The 26,791-nt window shown below is 39.8% G+C and overlaps 1 protein-coding gene across 1 annotated transcript; it reads left to right on the forward strand.

Moving 5' to 3' along the window:
• Positions 1-373: 373 nt before the first annotated feature.
• Positions 374-21,248, forward strand: Gart (trifunctional purine biosynthetic protein adenosine-3 Gart). The gene is made up of 7 exons (XM_065233975.1): positions 374-813; positions 1,048-1,295; positions 16,985-17,379; positions 17,579-17,833; positions 17,898-18,120; positions 18,330-18,477; positions 18,539-21,248. The coding sequence occupies exons 1-7, from the start codon at positions 634-636 to the stop codon at positions 21,209-21,211; spliced, it is 4,122 nt and encodes a 1,373-aa protein (XP_065090047.1). The 5' UTR covers positions 374-633; the 3' UTR covers positions 21,212-21,248.
• The last annotated feature ends 5,543 nt before the right edge of the window (positions 21,249-26,791 follow it).

A 26,791-nucleotide genomic window follows, 5' to 3' on the forward strand; every position in this document is an offset into this window, starting at 1 on the left:
CTATAGATCCGGCACATCGATACCTACCTACCTACCTACCTACACCTAGAACTATCAACAACACATGGAGAACTTGTTTTCATTCCAGCACTATCACACAACACGTTCCCATGTAGGCCATTGCAACCCTAATAAAAAAATCCATAAACGAACGATAACCCCACTGAAAGAAGTATTCCACAAACGGTTTGGATGATACCCCGAACACGACGTTAAGCAAAATAACCCTAACATTTTTATTAGGGAATGGAAGAGCGGAGCAATCCACCAGCGATAACCGCATGTTTGATGGTACTGGTAGAGGATATTCCACACACAGTGTGACATGGAACCTCGTTCGTTCGTAGTAGGTACATCAATCTATTCGCTTCGTTCCACTTATATCAATTCAGATGCTCATAGAGTGCGCACATGGTTGCAGGATTTAAATTGAAGTGTCTTCCTTTCGGTTTCCTCATATTCGATTCCGACGCGTTACTAACAAAGTTAATTCTCTCGAATCAAGTGAATCTTTGTGATCGGATTGTGTGAGCCGCCGTGTTTCGTGTAACAATCATCTTACCTATTGGATGCGAAATAGGTCGGCAATCTCAGCTTCTGTGGTGATCTGCTAATCTGCGAATAGTGACAAACATGAGTGCTACCTTGAAGAATGTCCTTGTGGTAGGAGGCGGAGGTCGTGAACATGCCATTTGCTGGAAGCTAGCTCAGAGCCCAAAAGTGGCCAATGTGTACGCTCTGCCCGGTAGTCCCGGAATCGGACAGTTGGATAAAGTGACCCTCGTCAGCGACATCAGTGTGAAGAATCTCGATGTTAGTATTGGAAACATGAACCACCGGCATCTAACCCTTTAGTTCCGATTGCTGAAAAAATAAATCGTGTATGTTTTTGTAAAACATGCAAAAATTAAAAATCTTGAAAAATATTATTCCTCTTGAAATGACGAGCATACGAACTAAAGGGTCCGGTTGATTACAGGCTTCCGAGTGCGATAATGGAGTGAGTTGTTATTGAGTGCGATCAATACGTTTTGTTTTTGTTGTTAGGCGGTAGTTACTTGGTGCAAAAGCAATTCGATCCATTTGGTTGCGGTGGGACCTGAAGATCCGTTAGCTCATGGCATCGGCGATAAGCTGCAGGCAGCGGGAGTCAAATGCTTCGGACCGAGCATGAAGGGGGCGCAGATTGAAGCGAACAAGAACTGGTCTAAGGATTTCATGCACCGCCACGGAATTCCGACGGCTCGTTACTCGGCCTTCACCAAGGCGGATGATGCAAAGGCATTCATTGGAAGGTTTGTTGGGATTACCTATTAATAGTGGTGCAGGGATGGTATCGAATCAACAGGAGGAATGGTACACAGATTGCATTGAAACCATCTAAATAAAACTGCAGGAATTTTGCTGCCGGATGGTCAGTTAGGCGGACGTGGGGTTGAGATGAGGTACGTCTCTTAACCACACAGATCGACATTTAACTTGATTGAAATATGTGTAGTTCCTTGTTCAGATTACAGAGTTATAACATGTTATAATGACTATTGACAAGAAACATTTCATGTTATAGCAGCTATATACTTAGAAGAGGTAAAATCCAAATGCTTGAAGCAATTCGACTAAGATTTAAATTTTCTATGATTTTTAAAGGTGGGTCACCTCACATTTTTTGCGTTTTTTTTTAATCGTTCACCGAAAATAGTTTTCATGTAGCTTCCATTGAAATCGCAAAAGATTTTCATCCATAAACAAAACTAATGGAATTCATCTGCATTTCACATAACATTTATGCGATCATGTTAATTTTATATGATTTTTCATATGAATTTCATCGGTCTCATAAAATTCATGTGATGGCGAGTGGGTGAAAATGGTAATGACGTTTTGATAGTTTAGTACATAATTATTTTTGTAATTGCGGATCTTAAAACTAGATGTCGCATGAACAGTTTTGGCTTTGCTTTGATTCACCAATAATATACGCCTAAATTTCAGTTTGAACGAAAAAAAGTGCGATTTTATCGTATAAACCAAGCTACAAAACTATGTTATATGTTATGATCTAGCGCAGACTTGCGCAAGGTATAAAGATTTTGAAAAGAAAGATTGAGTTTTTTTATACATGTAGTCAGGGCTCTACTATTTCGAAGCTCTAAAATGAACTCGAGTTTTGTTTTTCTCATACAAATGTGTTCAACGCTTCATTTCTATAACGCCTAGCTTGACTATCAGCAAGAAACGAAAATGAAAAAGAAGCACACTTACAAGGAAAGCGAAGACAACAAATCAAGAAGACTGGCAACTTTGCTAAAATTCAAGCGACATATACAGTAGCGCTGCGCTTGAGTGAAGGTGGAAGCAACGCATAGAAAAATGAGCAAATACACAAACCCTTCTTCTGAGGATGTAATCTTTGCTATCAAATTCGTTCGAAGCATTTACCTTTGAGCGGCAGATGACGCGATTGTACCTGTCTCATAGCGTTCGTATGAGAAAATGAAAGAGTTGCCAGTCTTCTTGATTTGTTGTCTTCGAGGAAAGGCTGGCTGTGGATCTTCTCGTCGTTGCTTTGCTCATCGCTTTCAATGTAAGTAAGGTCGATTTTCTAGCTAAACGAAACCTCATTATGACTTTCAATCCCTTTCACGAACACTCTATCACAGCTGCTAGTAGCATTCGCCATGAAAACAGTTCTATGTCTGTAATTTTTTTTAGCATCAGATCTATATTTTTTGAGCATTAAAACTTTCACTGGCACCTCAACAATCTCCTTTTTATACCTGTGCCATTTTTTAATTAGAGAAAATTTCGATTAAAACTATTTACCCAGAATCTGGGTACATTCTACTCATCAGAACAAAACTAGTTTACCAAGATTTTGACAACTCCTTACCGGATACAAGAATGCGTGCCATCCACCCAGTCACAGGGTGGATTCAGAATTCTTCCTGCATGAACCATTTGTCTTGGTCTTGTCTTTGGGGATTTGTTAATATTCTTCGATTATTTTCAAGCTTGCACTTTGTGGAAATTTGATGTATTATGGATTTAGTTTTAATAAATTTCAGATTATTTATCTTTTTAATCTTTAATTGGGGTATGGTCTAACAACAAGATAGTAGAAAAATGATTCTACCAAAAGAACTGCAAGATGCGGGAAATTTACAAATCATAGGACTAAGACACTTTTGAAGGTATCAAGCTCATTTTATAAGTTCCGAAGTGAATATTTTTTATTTGACAAACCTTCTAGAAATTTGTGAGATAAATAGATAAAGGGAAATATTGAGCACAAGAGAAACTTAAATCAATGCTGACTAATATAAGCTGAAATGATAATCGTAAGACGGACTAAAAACCTATAGATCCCCTGTGCTACCGTGGGAAGGAAAGGCTCATAGAGCTTAAACGTAAAAAATACAGTACTATAGTGTGAAATTAAAAAAAAAACGATGGAAAAGAATTGCAGATTCCCAACGATTTGTTTATATTGTTGATAATTATTATAGCTTCTTCTTCTTCTTCTTCTTCTTCGCATTTCAAGCTTATTGCATATCGCTATTAGCTTATTGCGTGCTCTCAACTTAGTGTTCTTGATGCACTTCCACAGTTATTAATTAAGAGCTTTCGATGCCTGTACCATTTTTGCATTGATATGATTGTGTGGCAAGTCTAGTCATACTTATATGCCCAGGGAAGTCGAGAAAGTTTCCAACCCGAAAAATTCCTAGACCGGACCGGGAATCGAACCCAGCCACCTCCAGCATGGTCTTGCTTTGTAGCTGCGGCTTTACCGACTGAGCTAAGGGAGGCCCCAATTATTATAGCTTATTGTCTACTAATTTTTCTTAATAAAATTCCATGAGTTTTCCAGGTTTTTCCGAATGTTTCTACAATAAAGTACAATAGCTTCATTAACCTATGATCCTAGTTTCACGCATTTTTCAAAAATACAATCCAAATGTATAATGGAAATATTTTAAATTGAGATAGAAACTCTGATAGGTATTATTGACTAGTGTAAATGAAAAAAATGATTTTGAAAAATATCACATCTTTAGAAAACTATTTTAATTCACTTTGCAATGCTCATTACATTATTAATCATTCTTGCTAGGAATTGCGTGAAGAATTCTCCTGAAAATTCACTTGGAGTTCACCTCAGAATTTACTTAATATTATCCTGAAATTCCCATGGAATTATCTTATGAATATTTTTTTAGAACTTCTGCTAGGAAATCCCAAAAATTCTGCTGGGATTCTCCTTTGAATTATCTGAAAATACTCCTTGAAATCCACTTGAAATTTAGCTTAGAATTTTCTACGGATATTCCTAAGAAAAATTTCTCATTGAATATATTTTGCAATTACCGTTGAATATTGCCCCTTTCCTTGGAATTCAACTCACAACTATGAGATTCTCACCTAAACAATAACTTGCAGTTCTTTTTAGATTTCTCCACAAAATTTGTCAGAACCATCTTGGAATTTTTAACCGAATTCATTTGAGGTTCGATAGGAATTATACTCATATTTAATTGTAATCCTCCATAATATACCCTCTATGAATTCTCCGAAAACTCACATGAACATATACTCCGAATTCCTTTTGTCCCAGAATCTTCTTTAAATTATGCTCAGAATGTCCTTATATTTCTCTTTCGTTTTATCTTAAAGTTCTCCTCAGAATGATCATGGTGTAATCCTCCTTCTCGTTCAAGTTTTGTCATAATTCCTTAAGAATTAACGTCAAAAGCTGTTATGAATTTTCATTAAAATTTGTATTGAATCCTTTCCAATGTTGCCTTGGAATTCTACTCAGAATTACCTACAAAATTAGAGTTCTAGGACATTGACGAAAATGATCCAAGGGTTAAATTTTGTGGACATTGACAAGAATAAAAATTTAAACTCATCAGGTACATGGACTTGGTGAAATTTTAGAGATGAGGGTTCAAATTTAACTTAAACCAATCAGTAGATTAACTATATATAAAACCAAAAGCTACTTATTGATGAAGTGTTTGATTTTAGTTACAATAAGGTTCTTATACTTATTGTAACGAAATAAGTATTTTACATTAGAATTTGAGACTATTCAGTTTAGGTAACAATTTAAATTCAAACTTGCCGTATTTAAAGTTCCAGAGAAGCTTTAGAGCTTAACAGGATTATATTTAAGTTCAAGCATTTCTTTCAAAAGAATTTCCCCTTACAGTTCTTAAACAAAATTCTTCTAAAATAAATTCGAGTCTATCTCTGGGAGTGCCTTGAATTTTCTTAATAACAGTGCAGAAATTCTCTGCAGAACACTAAAAAATTATGAAATTCGTCCTTAGATTCTCTTTGAATTATAAACTTGTTTAAAGAATTCATCTCCTTAGAAATTCCCATGCTGTTCACTTCTGAGTTCTCATAATTATTTTTATCTGAATTGTCTTGGAGTTCTCCTCTAAGTTCTACTGAAAATTCACATGGAGTTCTCCTTAATTTTATCTGGAAATGCTTTCCAAGAAGTTCCTAGTCCAAGTTGTACCCAAGAAATTGTTCACATGGCTACTTAAAAAAGACACTGATTTCACACAATTTACTTGGAGCTCTAGTCATAACCCTTCGTATAGTTCATCCCTCATCCCAAAACTCCCTAGAACTTTTTGTCCGAAGTACATTAGTATTACATATCTCTAACTTCTATTCCAATATCTGTTCAAAACTGCTTTGGATAGTTCTTCAAAGTAACTCTATCCTGAAAAACTAGTCTTGAGATTTTTTAAAGAGAGGAAGAAGCACATTTTTTTTTCTTCAATTTGGCATTGAAGTTCACGAGTTTATCCCGGTGACATCGAATTTCCGGCATTTTCCGGTTATCCCGATTTCCCGGTCACCTTTTTCGTTCGTTAGTATAATGAACTTCCAACTAAGAATTAAGCATACTGTAGCACTGTAACAATTTTTTAACGAATTTTACATTGCAATTCAAGCGGGAATGGCGAAAAAGTGACTTTAGTGATTTTTTGTTGAAAATAGGGACTTTTTAGTGATCACCTTCAAAAAAAAAGTGACCCGCTATCAGCCCTGCACGTGACGATTGATTCCACATTTTTTGAAGATTTCTTCGATGCTCATCAGCGAGATTTTGTTATCCTACTTCACCAACAACTCGTGGGTGACGCGTCTACGCTACGGATCTGGTGGCTCGGCACTTTTCTTTTTAGTTTCATGCTTTGGGTTCACACTACTGGATCAGCTGCATGATGCCTTTCGCGTCTGCATGAGCACTGAAACTCATGTAATTGACCTGCCGATTCTCGAACTCCACATTTTTCGCTCCACCACGAATCTTGTGTTCGACCGTTCCCTGGACGCAATAATATTGATATTAGGCACCCATTTCATTTTTCTCCTGCAGTGAGAGGGCCTCTGAGTAATCTTGAAGTTCCGCTTAACGATTGCAGATTTTTTTTTCTATTGAGTGCAGCTCCGGCGAGTTTGGAGGGTTTTTGTTCCTGAGCCATTTTCCCGCAGTGACAGAAAGCGAGGTCTGGCCAAAACAACACGGAACAACCAACCGGTTAAAACTAACGATTTTAAATTGGCTCACTAGCAATTCGATTAACGTACCCCATTCTAGTCGAAATTCTAGTACTACACTGTGTTTGTTTGATTCGCTATTGACTTTTCGACATAAGATCTCACTAACACAACTTTGCTAGTGTATTCGTGTAAAATCGATTTGTTTATTATTTTCAACCACGAAATCAGCTGTCAAAGTGTTCGACTTGACAGCGGTTTGTTTTTAATTTTCAACCAGTAAAACGCATGTATTAGAGAAACTGCTCACTAATAGAGCTTTTTGACTTTTAACCGGCGCACACTAATGCACCATTTAAATTCAAGGAGTGCGAGCAAGAGGGAAACAGATTTGTGGGAAAACAAACCATCCATTCATCTCTGTGTGCTAGATAGAGAAAGACGATTAAACGTCAAAAAGGTCCATACTAACGGTGGTAGAGAACTCTATGCAAGTTTGACAGATAAAATGAGGGGTTCGTAGGTTTTCCTATGTTTCGAGGGGGTGCATCGATTAGCTTGGGACCGAAGAGAGTGCCAGAGCTGGGCCAAAAAGTTGAGCACATTTCTTGGGGACCTTCTGGTCTTAGAGTAACCTATATGAAACAACTGCGTTTCTTCAAAAAAGGCAACAATCGTTTTTGAAAACATTTGTTTTGATAAATATCTTGGTTGACAATGCAATGTGCAAACCGCCTGCCCAACCAATTATTTTTTCGGGAGCTTTGATAACTGTTTCAGCTTAAACTTATCTTGAACCTTTCCTTTTCCGGTAGCCGTGTAAACTTTTGACCATCGTTCATTATAACGCAATCAAATTTCAGACCCATTTAATCGGCGTGGGAATTATTTGGATTTTACTTATAGTACGTTCAGACTACAGAGTTATAACATGTTATAGCGATATCTTTATGATGGTTTCTGTGTTGCAATTAGTTGACAACCGTTATAACATGTTATAACTCTCCAGTCTGGACAGCGTTTAAGACTAGAAGGTCCCGACATAACGTGCTCAATCTTTTGGCTCAGCTCTGGTACTCTCTTCGGTCCCAAGCTAATCGATTCACCCCTCGAAACATAGGAAAAACCAATAACCCCTCATTTTATCTGTCAAACTTTCATAGCGAATAAAAACAAACATTGTGTAGTAGTAGAATTTCGACTAGAATGGGATACGTTAATCGTTTGCTTGGAACCAATAGGCTAGTCAAGTAGTGAGCCAATTTAAAATCGTTAGTTTCGTATTGACTGTTGTTATAACTCTCCAGTCTGGACAGCGTTTTATGCGCGAGCAAAATTTGGATACGCTCCCTAATAAAAATAACCATAAAAGAGAGCTTAACGACGTGTTCGGGGTGTGTGTGTGTGTGTGTGTACAATCTAACTCCCACTGTCCGGCAGTGTTATTATGGAAGAAAACTGCTTTTTATTACCCTTAAATTAAAGCAGGTTTAGTCCGGGAGTTAGAAGGTGTTGGCTCTATTGCAGCTCCAGTGACCCATTTCAGAATGCCTGGTAATTCACGACCACTCCGAGGTCAGTTTTACTTACAATAAGCCCCGCATGTTCACTCTACCTTTATCAAATGGATAATGGTATCATAAACACACTTCCAGAGTAAAAAAATATTATTTCCAAATCTGGCACGTATATAGTTTTGAAATTTGTTCAACTGTATTAAATCGATTTGAATGGACATTTCTTACCAATTTTGTTTCGAATACCTAATTCATCTGCTGGCAGCACTTACTGGCCCTTACCGGCGATCAACTCGCTTGATTCACTCTATCTTGATGACCTTCTGTTTGCCTATCAGTCTCTTCCAATTTTCGTCCTTCAGATACAAATCCGGAATAAGATCTTTTTTTTACACATTCAATTTTAGAGTTAGAGCAAATTTGATAAAATCCATAAAAACACAGAGACTTTTTTTTAGCAAAATCAAAACACGTCATTTCAATCGCGCGGCCTACTTCCTTCTCCATTGGTAAATTTTGCTTCTATGAGCCTCTATTTTAAATCAGCACACAGACGTTCCTAGGCTATGGCGCCCATTTGATCACTGTTGTTTTTGTGTTGATCCAAGTAGTTTTGATAATATATTTGCTCATTCCCGTTGTTATGATAAAAATAGTCATATCCATGATAATGATCCTTCCCAAAAGTTCACTTATTCGTACGCACCTGATGGAAGATATGACTTTCACTTTAGCCACATTGCCTGTAATTAACAAATATACTAAAGATTTATTCTACTACTGTAAAGGCTACGGTAGATCTTACACCGTAACGCACCTTCGAGAGGTGATCTACCCGCGTTACGGGGAAGCTTAACGACGTGTTCGGGGTATCATCAAAATCATTCGTGGGATAGTTTACCCATCCGGGATACAGTTCGTTTATGGCATTTTTTTATTAGGGCTGTTCCTCTTGCTTCGACGCCATTTCAACAGCTGAATGAACAATCGAAAAAACAAAATAGAGGCAACATTCCATACGCACATACCTACAAAATGAGGGGTGTTCAAGTTTTTTAAATGCACGATTAAAAAAAAAATCGCCAAATTTGAGTCGATCAATTTTTGACCGTTCCACCCTATCATTACAAAACGGCATCAAAATCCAATTTTCTAAAAATATTTGAGTAGGTATATGAAAAATCAAAAACTTGGTAGGTTATTTTATACATGGTCTTCTACTTCTTCTATTTTGCATATCAAGCATATTGCTTATCGCATATTAGCTTATTGCGTGCTCTCAGCTTAGTGTTCTAAATGCACTTCCACAGTTATTGATTGAGAGCTTTCGATGCCAATACCAATGCATAAATTTGTATATTGTGTGGCATGCACAATGATACTTCTATGCCCAAGGAAGTCGAGAAAATTTCCAACCCGAAAGATTCCCTCGACCGGACCGGGAATCGAACCCGCCACCTCCATCTTGGTAATACCGTGCCTTTACTGACTAGGCTATGATGCCCCATTTTATACATGGTACATAAGTTAAAATCACAAACCTCCAAAACAATAATGAATTTAATTTTATTTGCCAGAAGTTACAGAGATCTCACTGGAGGAACGTGTGGTGAAAAGAATCGCCGTCAGATCCGTCGTCTGGTCGCATGTTGCTGATGAAGCGCGTTGCAGTTTGTTTGGTTTGTTGCTATTCTGCTCAGTTTATTTCGATGATTTTCTGACTATGAACATGATTATTGTGACTGCTGATGCTAGTTGATGTTGATGAAAGGTTTTGATTTTGATCCTTGTGTATGAAATTCGGAACACTGCGTTCTTAACTCAGATCCCCCGTGTAAAAAAAAAGGACCTGAGTGTATACAACCTATACAGTAGACTGATGCAAAATTTGAAATGTTCGCTCCACAGTACTCAAACGGTTCCAAATCGGGCCCTGATTAGCCTGCCAAAATTAAAACTCATTTGGTAAGAAACTGACTTGGCACAAACCAATTTAAGTTTATATGGAAATTACTTTGGGAAACCCAAACTTTTTGTTCACTGTCATTTAGCCTTTTTCCATATTGCACTGGTATCAATTTCTAACACTGTTTTTATGAGAAATTTTCTCAACTACAACTTTACAGAAGATCGTTTTTAAACCAAGCTTCAAACTAAATATTTATTAATTGATTAAGAGATTGATAATCTTATGACATACAGTGTTGCCCACAATACAGCTGCTTAATAGCTGAATTGTGGGCAACACTGCATTCTGCAGCAAGACATAGTGAAACACCAATGTTGCCTACTGAACAGTTGATTGAGCATAATCATAAGACATAAGTGACTGGAATCATTAATAACATATGTTCCTTACATTTAATCGAAAAGTGGTCTTGAACAAAGTTTTAGCTGAGAAAAGCTATTATTTTCTTAAGCAGAGTGAACTGGTGAATTTTGAGATAGATATGAACCAAAATTTTGGTTTTCCCATAGTAATTTCTATATAAACTTCAAATGGTTTGTGTCAAGTCATTTTCTTACCAAATGATTTTAAATTTTGGAAGGCTTATCAGGACCCGACTTGGAACCGTTTGAGCACTGTGGAGCGAAAATGTCAAATTTTGCATCAGTCTACTATACAGTCTACACACTAAGATTATTTTACCGAAATCTGTGGAATTTTACCGAAATCTTAACAGCTGAACGTTCGGTAAACAGTTCGGTGATTTTTCACAGATATTCGTTGAAAAATTAAACGAAAACTGTGAAAAATCACCGAACTGTTTACAGAACGTTCAGCTATTGAGATTTCGGTAAAATAATCTTAGTGTGTACAGAATATTATTTGTCCCCTTGATAAAAACATGATTGGAATGAAAAACAATATTGCTTGATTTTACGCAAAAACTGTCATAACTCTTCTCGTGCTCTTATAGTCTTTCAAACGTAGTTCTTTTTTTTCCAGAAAGGTAGTTCTTAAAAGATCGAAATAAACAAGTTAGAGCAAAAAATAAACTTTTATTTCAGAACCACCCTAACTAAATTTCGAAAAATGTTCATAGAAGGATATGTTGAAGAGATAGAATTTTGATTTCTTCAACAATGTTTGACATCTTTGTGAGAGTTTGTTCACAAGAAAATATGTTCCTTTTAGCGTAGGTGGTGACTCCTTATTTTTCTGGTTTTATTTAATTTCAAGCAACTTTGTAGTATACATCAAAATTCTATCTCATCAACCTATCATTCTAAGGCTGTGTTCCATTTGGAAATTTTTCACTTCGAAAATAAATTAAGATGTTCGAAAATCCCTCTGTTGTTAATCGGCCGATTTTCGAAAAAGCGTCTGTCAAAGTTGATTCCTTGTCTGTCAGAAATAAGTCTGCTGGAATAGCAGGTTTATTTGAAAATTTTCCATCTGTCAAATTTAATGGAACACAGCCTAAGAAATTTTTTCGATATTCAATTAGAGCGGTTCTGAAAAAAAAAACGTTTTGGAAAAACAGGACCACCTACGCCAAAAGAAAGACCTTAACTTAGACAAACTCTCTACAAGATGTCAAACCTCTAGGGTGCATGATTTTCGAGATATCGATTTTAGGTCGTAAAATTTTGGGTTTTCGACCATAGCGCGAAGCGGGAATCGAATTCAGCCGCCTCCAGCATGGTCTGAGCTAAGGGAGGCCATCAAAATGATCTAAAATAGCGCTAAAATAAAACTAGAGAACATCGCCAGAAATTTCATTTTCATTTTGCAGCGTTTGGTGGAGCAATGGGAGCGCAAGTCAATCCAAAGCCGAGGATAAAGGAAGGATAATGGCTGAATAGTCTATGCGGACCACTTGAACGCCATGGGAAAAGGAAGGGATTGAAGAGGCCGGTTATTGGGGGGTTTTGAGGAAATGACACATAGTGATGCTAAATGTAAAGAAATTAACGGTGCCGGTGGTGTAGTGGTAAGCGTGATTACCCCTCACCCCAGCAGGCCTGGGCTCAATCCCAGTCGGCGCCGCCGGGATGCTCTGAGGCATAACATCTCTGATCACGCCTTCCCTCGGAAGGGAAGCAAAGCCGCTGGTCCCCGGTTCATGAGTTGATGGGTCGATAGGTGGTAGGGTCCAGGTGTGGGAGCCGCCCTCCTGGCGTCGGCAGCACTGGTGCTCAGCACGGAAAACAAGATCGACGGAAAACAAATCCAAGAAAAAAAAAATATTAAGGGTTGTGTCCTAGACACGACCGCAGTATGACGTAGAACTACGCAAAGTTGGTGTATGTCGTGCATTTTTGACTATTATACTTTATCTTAATTTTTTCAAGTATTACAATGTTTCGGTTATGGTTCAACGTACGTGTATCTCTTAGAGGAAGTTAATATTCACTGTAATTATTTTTGAGAGGCATTGCGTACCACCGCAAACTACTTTATCAGAAATAATCTCAGTGATTATTCACTTTCGTTAAGAGACACATCTACCTTGAAAAGCAACCGTTTCGTGATGGGTGTGTGAGTGAAGACCACGATTTGCGTCCATTTTTACAGTGGACGCGCAATGCCCCCCTTCGGAAATGTTGCCATACCTTGAAACCACTGGAAGTGAAACGAGGAAGCTTTTTGGATAGCTATAGTTTTAAGATGTATTGTATAGTGAACTAGAAATCGCGGCACTGTAAAGTTTATTCGATTGTGCCTAGTAAAATAAAGTAATTAAAAATAAAATTGTACAATGTTCTCATAATATGATTTTATTGAACGTTTTTATTCAGCAATGAATTTGAATCATGGTTGGACCAAAAAATGCATGATGGCCTATTATATAAAGTACCATTTGTATGCTTAAGAGCCCGCAAGGCCGAGTGTAATAAACCAAACAACAGTCGCTAAATGAAAGGTATTATGATCACATAGAGCACATATTTTTTGGAATCGGTCAACCGGTTCCGGAAATATGAGCGGAACATGCTGCCAAACCATGAGGCTAATTGCGACCTCAAACGAATAAAACTAATCATGTGACACCTAAAATCACATTAGAATGAAAAAAAAAACTAGTTCAATGGTAGTCATTTTGGGACCCTGTGACACATTTGCCATGTTTTTAATCCTCCGGACAAGTGGCCAGTTTCTAAATATGGTCAGAAACCATTGAATCATTAAAATTCAACAACCAGGCAGTTATTAGGAATAGCCAGGATCCAATTTCCGGAAACCCTTAAGAAAGTAGCCAGTTTTAGGCTTGGATTTGTATAAATGAACCCAAGTCTCCTTCGACGTCATCGTTGGTTTTCAAGGTGATCACACCGTAGTCCACTTCGCTAGTGTACTTGTTAGCTAGCACATGCCCTGCTTACATTATGCTGGCTACTTTTTGCACAGTGCTATGCTAGTACACTAGCGCTACACACTTAGAAAAAATCATGTAAATTTAGGTGCTCTGAGACTGACATATACGACATAAAATTGAATCATAACAGACGCGAAATTCAACTCAATCAAATTTAGTTTTCGTCGAGAAAATAACTTTTCAGTCTCGGAGCACTTAATTTTACATGAAATATTTGTTTACGTCTGATCCTTTATGTCAAAGAAGGATTCCGTCACGTGTAAAATTAGTTATTTCTAAGTGTGTAGCAAATCCGCATAGATGTAAACCACATTAACTACTAACTCGCTCCTGCCTGAGCAGAGGCAGGAGAGCAACGCTGTTTTATATCTTTTCAGGTTCAAGCAGAATGATGTGCAACCAAGTGGTACTCGATTATGACGGCTGGGTTTGGGGAAAACATTTATTTCATGACAATATTTATAAAATTATCATTTGTAAATTTTTCCAAAGTTTTTTAAGGAAAATTGGAAAAGCATTTATTTCAGAAGATGCGTAAAGTAATATCCTATCGATTGGCGTATTTGGATTTTTATTTCATCTATAAATGACAAAGTTATAAGCGTTCAAAACCTAACACTACTTCACCACACATATTTTTTGATTTGCACCCCAATATAGTCGACAAAGACGTAGTTCTACGTCAAAAAATGTAAAGAAACCGAAAATCCATCTCCCACTGATTCATCCTTTCACATATATATTAAATTGATATTTTAAAGCAATAATCAAAATAAACAGACAATACATGAAAAGGCTAGTTGCCAGTTGCTAAAAAGTCTCATTTTTAAGGCCAAGTCACTAAAGTCACTTTTTCTTGTAGTAAGTCACTATTTTCAACTTTTTATCGTGAATTTCTTTTAAGATTGATTATTCTTGCGTTGTGACGCTTAATCGTCTTTCTCTATATACAGGATGTCTACTCATTTTTCTGTATAAAATTACCTGAGTTTTCCAAGTAAGTAAGTCCAAGATCTAAAAATAATCAATGCCTTAAAGTTTCGTATTCCATGTACATGTTCAAGATATTGAAAATATTCAAAGTGCCAGAATTAGGTAAAAAAATAAATGATTTATTTCAAGTTCGTAATTAACTTTATGAAAGATTAGAGATCTTCAATGCAGTTCCATTAACTTTACAACAACTGTAGAAGTTCTGAGGAATGAAAGGAAATGTTTAGACAAACTGCAGAAACTTCAAAGCCGTTCTTTTAGCATCCGAGACTTTTCAGGAACTTTTATGAAGTTCCTAAAGTTTCAGAGAACTTCACAGGTATCAAGCGAACTTGAGAAAGAAAACTTGAGGGGTATTGTGCAAATTTTTAAGAAGTTCTAAGCACCTCAGAAAAGCTAGATAGATTAAAAATCTATAATCGTAAATTTAGATAAATTCAAGATAGTTCCATGATGTGCTGAAAAACAAATCGAGAACCCTTAAGATGTTCCGCGAATTTCAGGGAAGTACAGAGACCTTCAGAGAATTTATGAAAACTTCAGAAACTTCACAGAAGTCCAGAGAATTTCAGAGAAATTTAAGGTGGCTACGGGAATTCTATTTATTTCCGAGCAGAACCGAGATCTTCAATAGAATTAAGAGCTCTATGGAAGCTTCGAGAACATCAAGACAGGTCAGAGAATCAAAGGGCAGTTTAAATAATTTCAAGGAAATATTAGAAACTTTAAAGAAGTTTCGTGAAACTCAGTGAATTTCCGAAAACTTCAGCAAAGCTCCGAGAGAATTCCTGGAAATTTTATGAACATCCGGAAAACGTGAGAGTATTTTATAGGTGTTAAATCATGGAGATTTCAATAAATTAAAAAAAATACGAAAATTTAGCTAAGTTGATCATCATCAACTTACATCATGATAAGAGTAAGTACATCAACGAAGTTCCATTAATAAAAATGCGAGAACTTTTAGCAAACAGCGATATCTTCAAGAAATTCCAGAGAACTAAATTTAGATATTTTTAGATAGTTTAATGATATTCAACGAAGTTCCGAGTACTTCGAGAACGATCAGATAGCTTCAGAATAATCCCATTAACTTAAGCAAATTTGCAGCGACTTACAAGGAGTTCCGTGGAATTGGAGGGTATTCCAAAAATTCTATGATTGATCCTAAAACGTCGGAAGCGTCAGGGAATAAGAATGTATATCAGAAAATTTGCTGGATTATTAAACAAATTTAGAGAACTTCAGGCAAGCATAAATAAGTTCAGGGAAAAGCGAGTGTTAATAATGGTTATAATACTTAAGGAACATTTTCGAAACTTCAAGGCAAATCGACTGATTTTAGTAAAGTTGCGGGTTCTTAAAAAAATACTGATAAATTCAGGGCAGTCGAGAAAACTTTAAAGAAATTCAGTAATCGTTTAGGCACCAGGAAAGTCTAGACTATTGATGAAGTTTTATATTAGTGTCGATAATTTAAGGGAAGTTTTATGAACTTCAGAAGAATCTTGAGAACTTCAGTGAAAATCATAAAACTATGTTAATTATTTTGTTCTAATTCCATGAAAATTGCGGAAGTACAAAAGTTCAATAAATTTAGAAAAAAAGGTCAGACACTTCACAGAAGGACAGTGATCTTCAGGAACTAAAAAAAATGTTAATTTTTTAAACCTCTTTATTTTTTAAAATTTATTTCTTACTGGAGATTAATGCACTGTGAATCTTTAAAGTGAATGAAAATAACTAGATATATTAAATGGTTGTATTTAAAATTCATTTTTTTTTTTATTTAAAATATGCTTAGTAAGAATTCTTTGAGACTTCCAGGTATTTTAAGGAAACAAAAATTTTCCTGAGGATTCCCGGTTTTACAGATTTTTGAAGTTAGACACCGTGGCTAATACCGTGGGTTTGGTTAAAAACTTTCTATTGCATCTTTCGCTTTAAATGTTCATATCGTACATAAGTGTTTTTAAGTGAGATTATAATTGAATAAGTCTAAAACAGTAAACATTTATTTGATACTCTTTCTCTTAGGTCATATTTTAGTCACTATTTTTACAACTATAAGTCACTATTTGGTCACTTATTTATTCAACATGGTAACTAAAATCACTATTTCTGGGGTTGGTTGGAAATGCTAACATGAAGCTTCAGTGTGATGATTTATTAGCTAGAGAATGATCTTTAGAAGAGGGTAGGTGGATAGTTCCGTTAGAGTACGGCAGTATGAAAAATTGAATAGAAGTTGAAAATGAGCGAAGGGCCATTAATGCGACAGTTTTCAAGATGGACGCACATTTTTGCCTAACCCGTACGATGTACGCGGGGACTTGAAGTATGTCTCCAAGTCCACAGGCAAAAATGTGCGTCCCTCTATTTTTGACAGCAGTGATCGCTACCAGCCCTGACATATGGAAAAGTAATTACTCAACCCATTTCAAAAACTAATGAAGGATTGCGTTACAAGTTTGTAATTTAAACCGAAATTTGAACTCCTTCGACCCACCGATCAGTCGAGAACCTATAGATTGAGAAACGCTGTATCCCTCAAGATTCCAGCTGATGCAAGAGCTGATGCTCGAGTTTGCCTACTAATTGAAATCATAAAATCCATTTCAGCGCCTCGTTCGATGCCCTGGTAGTGAAAGCCAGTGGTCTGGCAGCGGGAAAAGGTGTAATCGTAGCGGAAAACAAGGACCAAGCATGTGCCGCTGTGGACGAAATCCTTGGCGACAAGAAATTCGGTTCAGCCGGCGACGTGGTAGTGGTCGAGGAAAAACTAAACGGCGAAGAAGTTTCGGTCCTTGCCTTTGTGGATTCCAATACCGTTCGCGTCATGCTGCCTGCTCAGGATCACAAACGGCTGAAGAATGACGATTGTGGACCGAACACCGGAGGAATGGGAGCTTACTGCCCCTGTCCGATCATCACGCCGGAAGAGCTGAAGATCGTCACGAGAGAAGTGCTGCAGCGTGCCGTCGATGGCCTACGCAAGGAAGGCATCAAATACAACGGTCAGTAACTATGATATTTCTTTGTACACATCCATCTACTACACAGTTGATACGTACGTATTATAGCGATAAGGATTGTTGTTATTTTTGAGTCGATCACTTGGGCCGGGTCAAGTACTAGGTTGTAAACAAGGGTTGCTGTTGCCAATACAACTCACTTTCTTTGATAATCACATTTCGCTACGTCACGTGATTGCAGGCGTTTTGTATGCCGGAATGATGCTTACCCCCAGCGGGCCGAAAACGTTGGAGTTTAACTGCCGCTTCGGAGATCCGGAAACCCAAGTCATTTTGCCATTGCTGGAAAGTGACCTGTTTGAGGTTATGGAAGCCTGTAGCGAGGATCGGCTGGAGGGGATTGAGTTGAAGTTCCGACAACATGTCCATGCCGTCGGAGTTGTCATGGCCAGCAAGGGCTACCCGGAGACATCCACCAAGGGTTGTGTTATAAAAGGTAATTTACAGACGATCTTTGTACTGGCGAACCACTGAATTCCATTCGTGTTTTTTTTTCGCAGGCCTTGAGGCGGTTGACAAGCGCCCAGATCATATGGTATTTCACAGTGGAGTAGGCAAAAACGCTGACGGCGAATTCGTTACGAACGGCGGTCGAGTGCTGATCAACGTAGTACTGCAATCGAATCTTCGCTCAGCAGCCGCCCTGGCAACGGCAGCATGTTTCGATGTTAAGTTTGACGGATCGCAGTACCGGACTGACATTGCCCAGAAGGCACTGAAATAGTAATACCAATTGCATTACATATTCTCCATTCGCCATATATTCATGAATCGATCGGCTCTATCTTCACTGTAGTATAGTATAGTTAAAGATTCAATAAACATTCGATGACCTTTGGTCCATAAACACAGAAAATATCCCATTAGTTGTTCATTTTAGCGGGTTTAAGACGGTAAGAAAGCCACCTTTTCAATTTTTCTTTTGTCAACAGTGCGCAACTTACGTACAAGGGGAGTGGAGTCGACCGAGACGCAGAAAGTGACCTCCTAAAGCGAATCAAGCCGTTGGCCATGGGTACGGATCGACCGGGAATTCTGAGAACCTTCAAAGGATTCGGAGGCCTTCTTAGACTGAACGAGGTTAGTTGATGAACTTCTATCGGACATTCCGAATCCAACTGATCATATGAACTGCTTTTAGGTAACTTATGACGATAACTCCGGTAAGCAAGTTCCCTACAAAGATCCGGTGCTGGTACAGGGAACGGACGGTGTTGGTACCAAGCTGAAGATTGCCGAAACTATGAACTACTGGGATAGTATCGGCATTGACCTGGTGGCAATGTGTGTGAACGATGTTCTATGTGCAGGTGCTGAACCGTTGGCTTTCCTAGACTACATCGCATGCGGTAAACTGGATGTTCCAACGGCTGCGCTAATTGTCAAGGGCATCACAGAAGGTTGTCGCGAAACGAACTGCGCCCTGTTAGGAGGAGAAACCGCCGAAATGCCATCTATGTACAAACCGGGCAAGTATGACCTGGGAGGGTATTGCGTAGGAGTTGTAGAACATGACGCGATCTTGCCACGGGTTGCCGATATCAAGAACGGCGACCTCCTGATTGGACTACCATCCAGCGGAGTTCACAGCAACGGATTCAGCTTGGTCAACAAAATCTTGGACGCCAACGGCTACAAACTCACAGACATTGCTCCGTTCAGTAAACATAAGCTATCGTTCGGACTTGAATTGTTGAAACCTACCACCCTCTACATCAAGTCAGTGCTGCCTGTTTTACGAAAAGGTCATGTCAAGGCCTTGGCTCACATTACCGGTGGCGGTTTGGTTGAAAATATTCCGAGAGTGCTTTCTGCTAACTTGGCAGTGGAAATCGATGCCAATGACTTCAAGATCCTGCCAGTCTTTGGTTGGTTGGCAGCCAACGGTAATGTTCCTGATTCCGAAATGCTGAGAACCTTCAACTGCGGTGTTGGTATGGTTCTTGTGGTTCCCGCCGATGACAAGTCATGGGAGTCGCTGAAAGCGTACGGAGGAGCCGTCATCGGTAAGATTTGCGATCGTAAATCAACGACCACTCCTCAAGTTGTCGTCAAAAACTTCAGCCAAGCGATTGCCAAAGCTTCCGAACCGTTCAACAAAACTACCCGATCCAACGTGACCATAACGTACAAGGACAGCGGCGTCGATATCACTGCTGGGGATGACCTTGTAACGAAGATTAAACCTTTCGCGAAAGCCACCATCAGAAAGGGATGTATCGGAGGATTGGGCGGCTTTGGCGGTCTCTTCCGATTGAAGGAAGCTGGAACATTCAAGGATCCTGTGCTAGTTCTGACGACCGACGGCGTGGGAACAAAGCTGAAAATTGCCCAACAGACTAACGCTCACGGTACGATCGGAATCGATCTGGTTGCTATGGGCGTCAACGATGGTCTATGCAGTGGAGCGGATCCGATGAATTTCCTAGATTACTACGCCTGTGGTCATTTGGAGGTTGACGTTGCCGCGCAGGTGATTTCAGGAATCGCCAAGGGCTGTACAGATAGCGGAGCTGCCCTACTTGGAGGTGAAACCGCCGAAATGCCAGGCATGTACGAGAAAGGAAGCTACGATCTGGCTGGGTTCGTTTTGGGTATCACAGAATATGATCAGCTACTACCAAGAACCGATTCGATAACCGATGGTGATCTGATCATTGCACTACCCTCTTCTGGACTTCATAGCAACGGTTTCAGCCTGGTCCATAAGGTAATGGACTATGCAGGACTAACCTACAGCGACATAGCACCGTTCAGCGCTACAAACAAATCATTCGGAGAAGAACTACTCACACCAACCAAAATATACGCGAAGGAAGTTCATCCTCTGTTGAAATTGAATCTCGTAAAAGCCTTGGCTCACGTGAAAACTGGCGGTCTCGTCGAGAACATCACCAAGATCCTTCCTCAGGGCTTCCAGGTTGAAGTTGATGCTAAGCAATTCCACATTCCTCCCGTTTTTGGATGGTTGTGCAAAGCTGGTCACCTAGCTGAACAAGAAATGCTCCGAACCTTCAACTGCGGAGTTGGAATGACCCTGATTGTCGGCAAGGAGCATGCTCAAACTGTGCTGGACGAACTTCAAAGCTTACGAGCGACTTCAATTGGACGTGTGCAACAATCCAACACGAGTGGACCCAAAGTCAGTGTTGTCAACTTTGCTGAATGCCTCAAAATATCCCAACTGACGTGCTGCTTGCCAAAGAAACGAATTGCCGTTCTGATTTCTGGTTCAGGTAGCAACCTGCAAGCCCTTATTGATGCTTCAAGAGACACAAACTTCGGGATTCGTGGAGAAATTGTGTTTGTCATTTCGAACAAAAGCGACGTCTACGGACTGGAACGTGCAGCGAGAGCCGGTGTTCCATCGAAGGTTATCCTGCACAAGCAATTCCCTACAAGAGAGCAATTCGACGCAGCCGTGTCCGAGGAATTGGACCGGCAGAAGATTGACCTCGTTTGCCTGGCTGGCTTCATGCGAATCCTGTCCGAGGAATTTGTGAAAAAGTGGAAGGGACGATTGATCAATATCCACCCAGCTCTGCTGCCGAAGCACAAGGGAATTCATGTTCAACGGCGAGCACTCGAAGCCGGTGATTCCGAGTCCGGCTGTACGGTGCACTATGTGGACGAAGGAGTGGACACCGGGGCCATCATTTTGCAGAACAGGGTGCCAGTGCTGAAGAACGATACGGAAGAAACGCTTACGGAAAGAATTCACCGTGCGGAACATGTTGCATTCCCGAACGCACTACGGCTGGTAGCCAATGGGTTGGTGAGTTTGGGCAAAGATGGTAAGGTGCAGTGGCACTGAATCGTTGGATATAGCAGAAAGTTCGTACGACTATTACTAAAAATGTAAGCATTAAGATGTGAAATAAAGTTTATTAAATAATCCCCAAAGCTGTGCGCAGTAAACTTTTCACACGATAGTAGAGAATTGCCATCCGCTTCATGGTCCAAAAGTCTACGGAAATGCTTTAAGCTTTTAAGCTTCGTTTGGAACATCCCTTTGAGCTACCTTCAGAAATGGTTGTGGTCAGAGGTGGCAACAGTACATTTTTTGAAAAACCATCGTCCAGAGCGAAACAAAACAGCCAGCACACGGGCGGCCGTTTATAACTACATTCCAAGCGAACAGCGGAGATAGAGAATAAATAAAATCTCGCAGCCTGATTTTTCCAAACAGTTTATTGTAATGAAATTTTAGCTGCAGGCTTGCGTGTGACAGTAAATTACCAACTCCCTTATTTACGCATAATTTTAACTTCAATGCTTATGAGTGGTCAGTCTTCATTATTATCTTTTACTTCCATGCAATAAACATCAAATACATGCAGTAATTAGCCAGAAATCAGCAAAATTCTACACGACATAAATTTATGTCGCGCGTGCCGCCGGTCTTGTCTGCTTCTTTGTACGAAAATGTTCTGTCGCTGGCAGAAAACAGTTTAGAAATGTCATGACATTTTTGCCGCTTGCCAGTTTGCTTTTGTGTGTCGTCACAATGGTTATCGCAAAAAGTATCAAATGTTAAGGAAAAAATGTTAAACTCCAGGACTCGTGCCACCACTGGTTGTGGTACATTACCGCGAGTGTCGGGGGCGACCCCGGCGTAGTGGTTAACATCTTTACCTCTCACGCCAAAGTCACGAGTTCAAATCTCACCCCCGGACAAGTCACGAATGACCCAAGAGTGTTAAAGTGACTATAATAAAAAAAAAAAAAAAAAAAAAAAACGCAAATGTCACTTGAATGAGATACTGCCTTCTTTTGATTGCAACTCGTTCTTCTCACATGCGGGGTAATGGATATCGTGGTGATGGTGTTTGGGAAAATGCCATTCGGGGTAACGGAACGGCATTCGGATTATGCAGCACAATTTAGAACTGCCCCCTTGGAAACGGACTTGTTCCGCTTGATGATGTTAGTAACCCGTGCGAGTTGGTGGATGGTACAGTGGCCTTTCCGAAACCCGAATTGCTCTTTGAGAAAGATGTTATTGTCATTTGAAAACACCAGCAGACGGCAGAGTATCAACTTTTCGAATAGCTCCGATATGGAAGAAAAGAAGCTGTTGGGGCGATAACTTTTGGCACTGGTAGGGTCTTTGCCAGACTTGTGGATTGGAATGACTTTGGCTAACTTCCATCATGCAGAGAAGTAGCCAAGCACTAAAAACTTACTGAAGACCGCTGTACGGTGCTCGAAGAAGTCAACATTCAAGTTTGTCAACTCGAGGTTTACAACTTCATCGACACCAGTGGCCTTCATGTTCTTGGTTGATTTAATCGCTGCTATCACCTCATCAGCCGATATTCTATTTTCTTCAGGAACAACTACGGGGTATAGACTGTCTAGTTATAGACATGCGGATGCCAGTTTGACGTATACAAAAGAACTGTCAGAGCGTGTATCCAAACGAGCAGAAAAATGTCACCCGTTTTTGTTGGGGGAAGTATTGTAATTTTGGATATTAAAGATTTATTAAATTATTTGAAATATTATGTTTCGAAAGTAAAACGTATTATTTAGTTAAATTTGAAATTGATAAAAGCTTACGCAGTGAGTGAGAACAATTTACCTCGATTTTCCAGAGAAAAGTGTTCGAATAAGAAAATTTTTTGAAACGGTTTGGATGAAGCTTGGTCCTAAAGTAGATTTAAGAACCAACATTCAAACTAAGGTGTATTTGACGAATTAAGTTTCATCAGATTTGTTCTTTATACTAAAGATTAAATAAAACTACAAACTACTGTGAATTTTTACAGAATAATTTATTCAGTTAATTGCTTCAACATTCTTCAGACTGCCATTGAACGACTGTCGCATCGTTTTTCTCTTGTAAGTTTCACGCGGTTCACCTTTAGCCTAAACTGGATGTATCTGTTAATCAACTTATTTTTCAATCCATGACAGTCGACAATGTGAGATGCTGGAATTCTATTCATTTTGTTCCACAAAAGTTTTTCCAGATTCTCATTTTTAGTCATCAAGATCTCTTTTTGTTGCTTAAACGTTTCTTCTAGTTCCACAAAAAAATTGAACGTTGCCTCATTAACGGTTGTTAAAGCGTCCCTTGTATAGTCGTATGCTGTAGAACCGGAAATAAATCTGGTCCTGAATCCTTCAGTTACGCTGTCGTCTGACCATTTGGCAATTTTCTTCAACCCGGTCATTAAGGAGTATTGGTCATCGTTCACGACGCTTTTAATTTTTGACAAATGGTTCTCATAGTCTTCTAGTTTTCTTTTTAGGTCCTGGTTTTCGTTTTTGTACCGGTCAATCTGACTGAAAAAAATCAATAAATCAAAATAAAACCCCACAAAAATTAATAATTAAAAACTTACTCAACAGCGTTAAAACATTCATAGCACGACGAAGCCTTTTCCTATGTTGGCGGATTTGAATTTTCGGCATCCGATCCGTTTAGGTCAACAGCAGCTTCACAAAATTCTTCACGTTGCATGGACAGATTTGAATTCGCTTGATCCGTGTTAAGAGCATCGACCGAGTCGAAATTCCAGAAGCTTTCATCCAGGTATTCCACCTCGCCATAATCTGAAGCTTCTGTATCAGTGCATAGCGTTTTCGGTTCTGGAACTGAACTTAACTGAGGGACGGCTCGAAACCACGGAACAGCACCATTGATCTTCCGGATCTTTCCAGCTGTGTCTCTATACAAATCATCCTCTTTAAAATGCAGCTGAAAGGGATTTTTTTTATAAATATACCACTCAATCTTTGAAATTAAATTAAAAAAAAAACTTACACTACACAAACGGTGACTATCAGAGAGTCTGAAAGCAGCAGTCAACCCGCAGAATCCAAGCCACAACTCGAGATCAGATTTTTTCACCGGAAATCGAAAAATTGCCACGTTTTGGAGCTCGCTTCGGGACTCATTTTCACAATGTGGAAAAAAAGCACTTCATTTTTGGGACATTAGCCGACGGAAACAGGTGAAAAACGAATGAGGAAGTAAAAATCAACAAACAAGCTGCTGCCGAAATCGGTTTGTTTTGATTTTTGCTTTGAGTCATGAGGCGATTGAACTTTTTCCAGTGCTGGCAAATTTATGGTGGTATATTTTCAGTTGCCAGATCTACGGATTTTGCATCCGCATGTCTATAACTAGACAGTCTATACTACGGGGGTGGCAGCGACTCTAGACATTGCCTCCGATACTGCAGGCTCGTCGGGACTCACCATGGCTTGGCCAAGGTTATGTGAATTCACAAACTGTCGACCAAGAGCATTCACCTTTTCAACTAGGGTTCTGAGTAAGGATGGATCCAAATTCTAATTAGGAGAAGAAAGGGATGGGACTCGGCTTATTTTTTAAAATCTTTGCTATTTTCCAGAATGGTTTAGCACAATCTGGGAGAGAGCAAAAGGCTTGGATGATTTTGTTCAAACGGTTGCAATTGGTCTTCAGGTTACGAATCGTGTTGCGGAGTTTAATGAGGTCTTTAGTGGGCCTGACAAGGTTCAGAGTATTACTCCCTGGCCCGTGAAATCGCTTCATCGATGGAGCGCAGACACCGGTCGATGTCGTCGGTCGTTTCCGGGTGGACGTCATAGTCGATACTGGTGTCAACGAAGTGTTGGAACTGCAACCAATCTACCCCATGGTAATTTCACCGCAATGCTTGGAATTTGTTGACTGAGGAACCCACTTCAGCCACCACCGGATAGTGGTCCGAGCTGAGTTTCTGATACACGACAGATTGTTAGATGTTGTTGCCCATGTTGCTGATGTAGATATCGATGGTGGCGTGAGCACCGGACCTACTCAACCGGGTGGGAGTGTCCGGACTCAAAATAGTGCCGTTATGATTGCCCCGACTGTTGCCCCCCAAGCTTGATGTTTGGTGTTCAGGTCGCTAGCGATGATGTATTTTCGCCACCGCCGAGTCAGCTTGATGATATCTCATCGAAGGACCCGCTGCCGACCCATCCCTGTTGGTGACTTGTCTGGGGCAGTAAGGTGATTGGACCAAGCGATGTGCCGACTTCAACCCCGATGGCTTCCATAATTTTTAGTTGGAAGCTCGGCAGCAGGTGGCAGTTGATGTTAAGCCTCACAGCAAGGGCTACTCCCCCTCCTCTTGCACTGGATTCTGTCGAGTCTCAAGAGCCGAAAGTCCGATAGATAGATGTTGAGTTCCGGCTTTAGATAGGTGTCGGTGATGATCGCAATGTCGATCTCCTTGGCGTTAAGGAAATACACAGTTCGATATGCTATTAATGTAAAGGGTGATACGGTCAAAATTTGGTCAATATCAACTTGACGTATTTCTTTCAATTTTGCATTTAAAAAACCTGAACACCCCTCATTTTGAAGGTGTGTGTGTGTAGAATGTTGCTCCTATTTTGATTTTGGAATTCACTCTTCAGTTGTCAAAGTGCCGTCCAAGCAAGAAGAGCAGCGTATCAAAATTTTGCTCGCGCATCGCGAAAATCCGAGCTACTCGCACGCAAAGTTGGCAAAATCGCTAAAAGTTGCCAAATCAACCGTTACAAATGTAATTAAAGTGTTTGGGGAACGTTTGTCGACAGCCAGGAAGTCTGGATCGGGGGGAAATCGAAAACCGGAAGCCGCTGAGACGACAAGAGAGTTGCCGGTAGTTTCAAGCGAAACCCTAACCTCTCTCTCCGAGATGCCGCAAATAAGCTGGGTGTATCGTCTACAACCGTGCATCGAGCCAAAAAACGAGCCGGACTATCGACTTACAAGAAGGTAGTGACTCCAAATCGCGATGATAAACAAAATACGACGGCCAAAGCGCGATCCCGGAGGCTGTACACGACTATGCTGACGAAGTTTGACTGCGTGGTAATGGACGACGAAACCTACGTCAAAGCCGACTACAAGCAGCTTCCGGGACAGGAGTTTTATACGGCAAAAGGAAGCAGATGTTTTCAAGCACATGAAACTGTCAAAGTTCGCAAAGAAATATCTGGTTTGGCAAGCCATCTGTACCTGTGGCTTGAAAAGCAGCATTTTCATAGCTTCCGGGACTGTCAACCAAGAAATTTACCTGAAAGAGTGTTTGAATAAACGTCTGCTGCCTTTCCTGAAGAAACACGGTTGTTCCGTACTGTTTTGGCCGGATTTGGCATCTTGCCATTACGGTAAAAAGGCCATGGAGTGGTACGCCGCCAACAACGTGCAGGTGGTTCCCAAGGACAAGAACCCTCCCAACACGCCAGAGCTCCGCCCAATTGAAAAATACTGGGCTATTGTCAAGCGGAACCTAAAGAAGACCAAAAAAACTGCTAAGGGCGAGCAGCAGTTCAAGGCAAACTGGCTTTCTGCGGCGAAGAAGGTGGACAAGGTGGCTGTACAAAATCTGATGGCAGGGGTCAAGCGTAAGGCCCGGCAATTCGG

This window comes from Ochlerotatus camptorhynchus, unplaced genomic scaffold (genome assembly GCF_037179485.1).
Source record: "Ochlerotatus camptorhynchus isolate MF236.1 unplaced genomic scaffold, CSIRO-AGI_Acam_v1.1 ptg000037l, whole genome shotgun sequence".
NCBI classification, from domain to species: domain Eukaryota; kingdom Metazoa; phylum Arthropoda; class Insecta; order Diptera; family Culicidae; genus Ochlerotatus; species Ochlerotatus camptorhynchus.

Excerpts from the sequence above, each read along its gene's own strand:
- Gart (XM_065233975.1), top strand. The coding sequence starts at position 634 with ATGAGTGCTACCTTGAAGAATGTCCTTGTGGTAGGAGGCGGAGGTCGT. Across the intron at positions 17,380-17,578 it reads GGAAGGCATCAAATACAACG|GCGTTTTGTATGCCGGAATG; the intron begins GTCAGTAACTAT and ends ACGTGATTGCAG. Across the intron at positions 18,478-18,538 it reads GCCTTCTTAGACTGAACGAG|GTAACTTATGACGATAACTC; the intron begins GTTAGTTGATGA and ends AACTGCTTTTAG.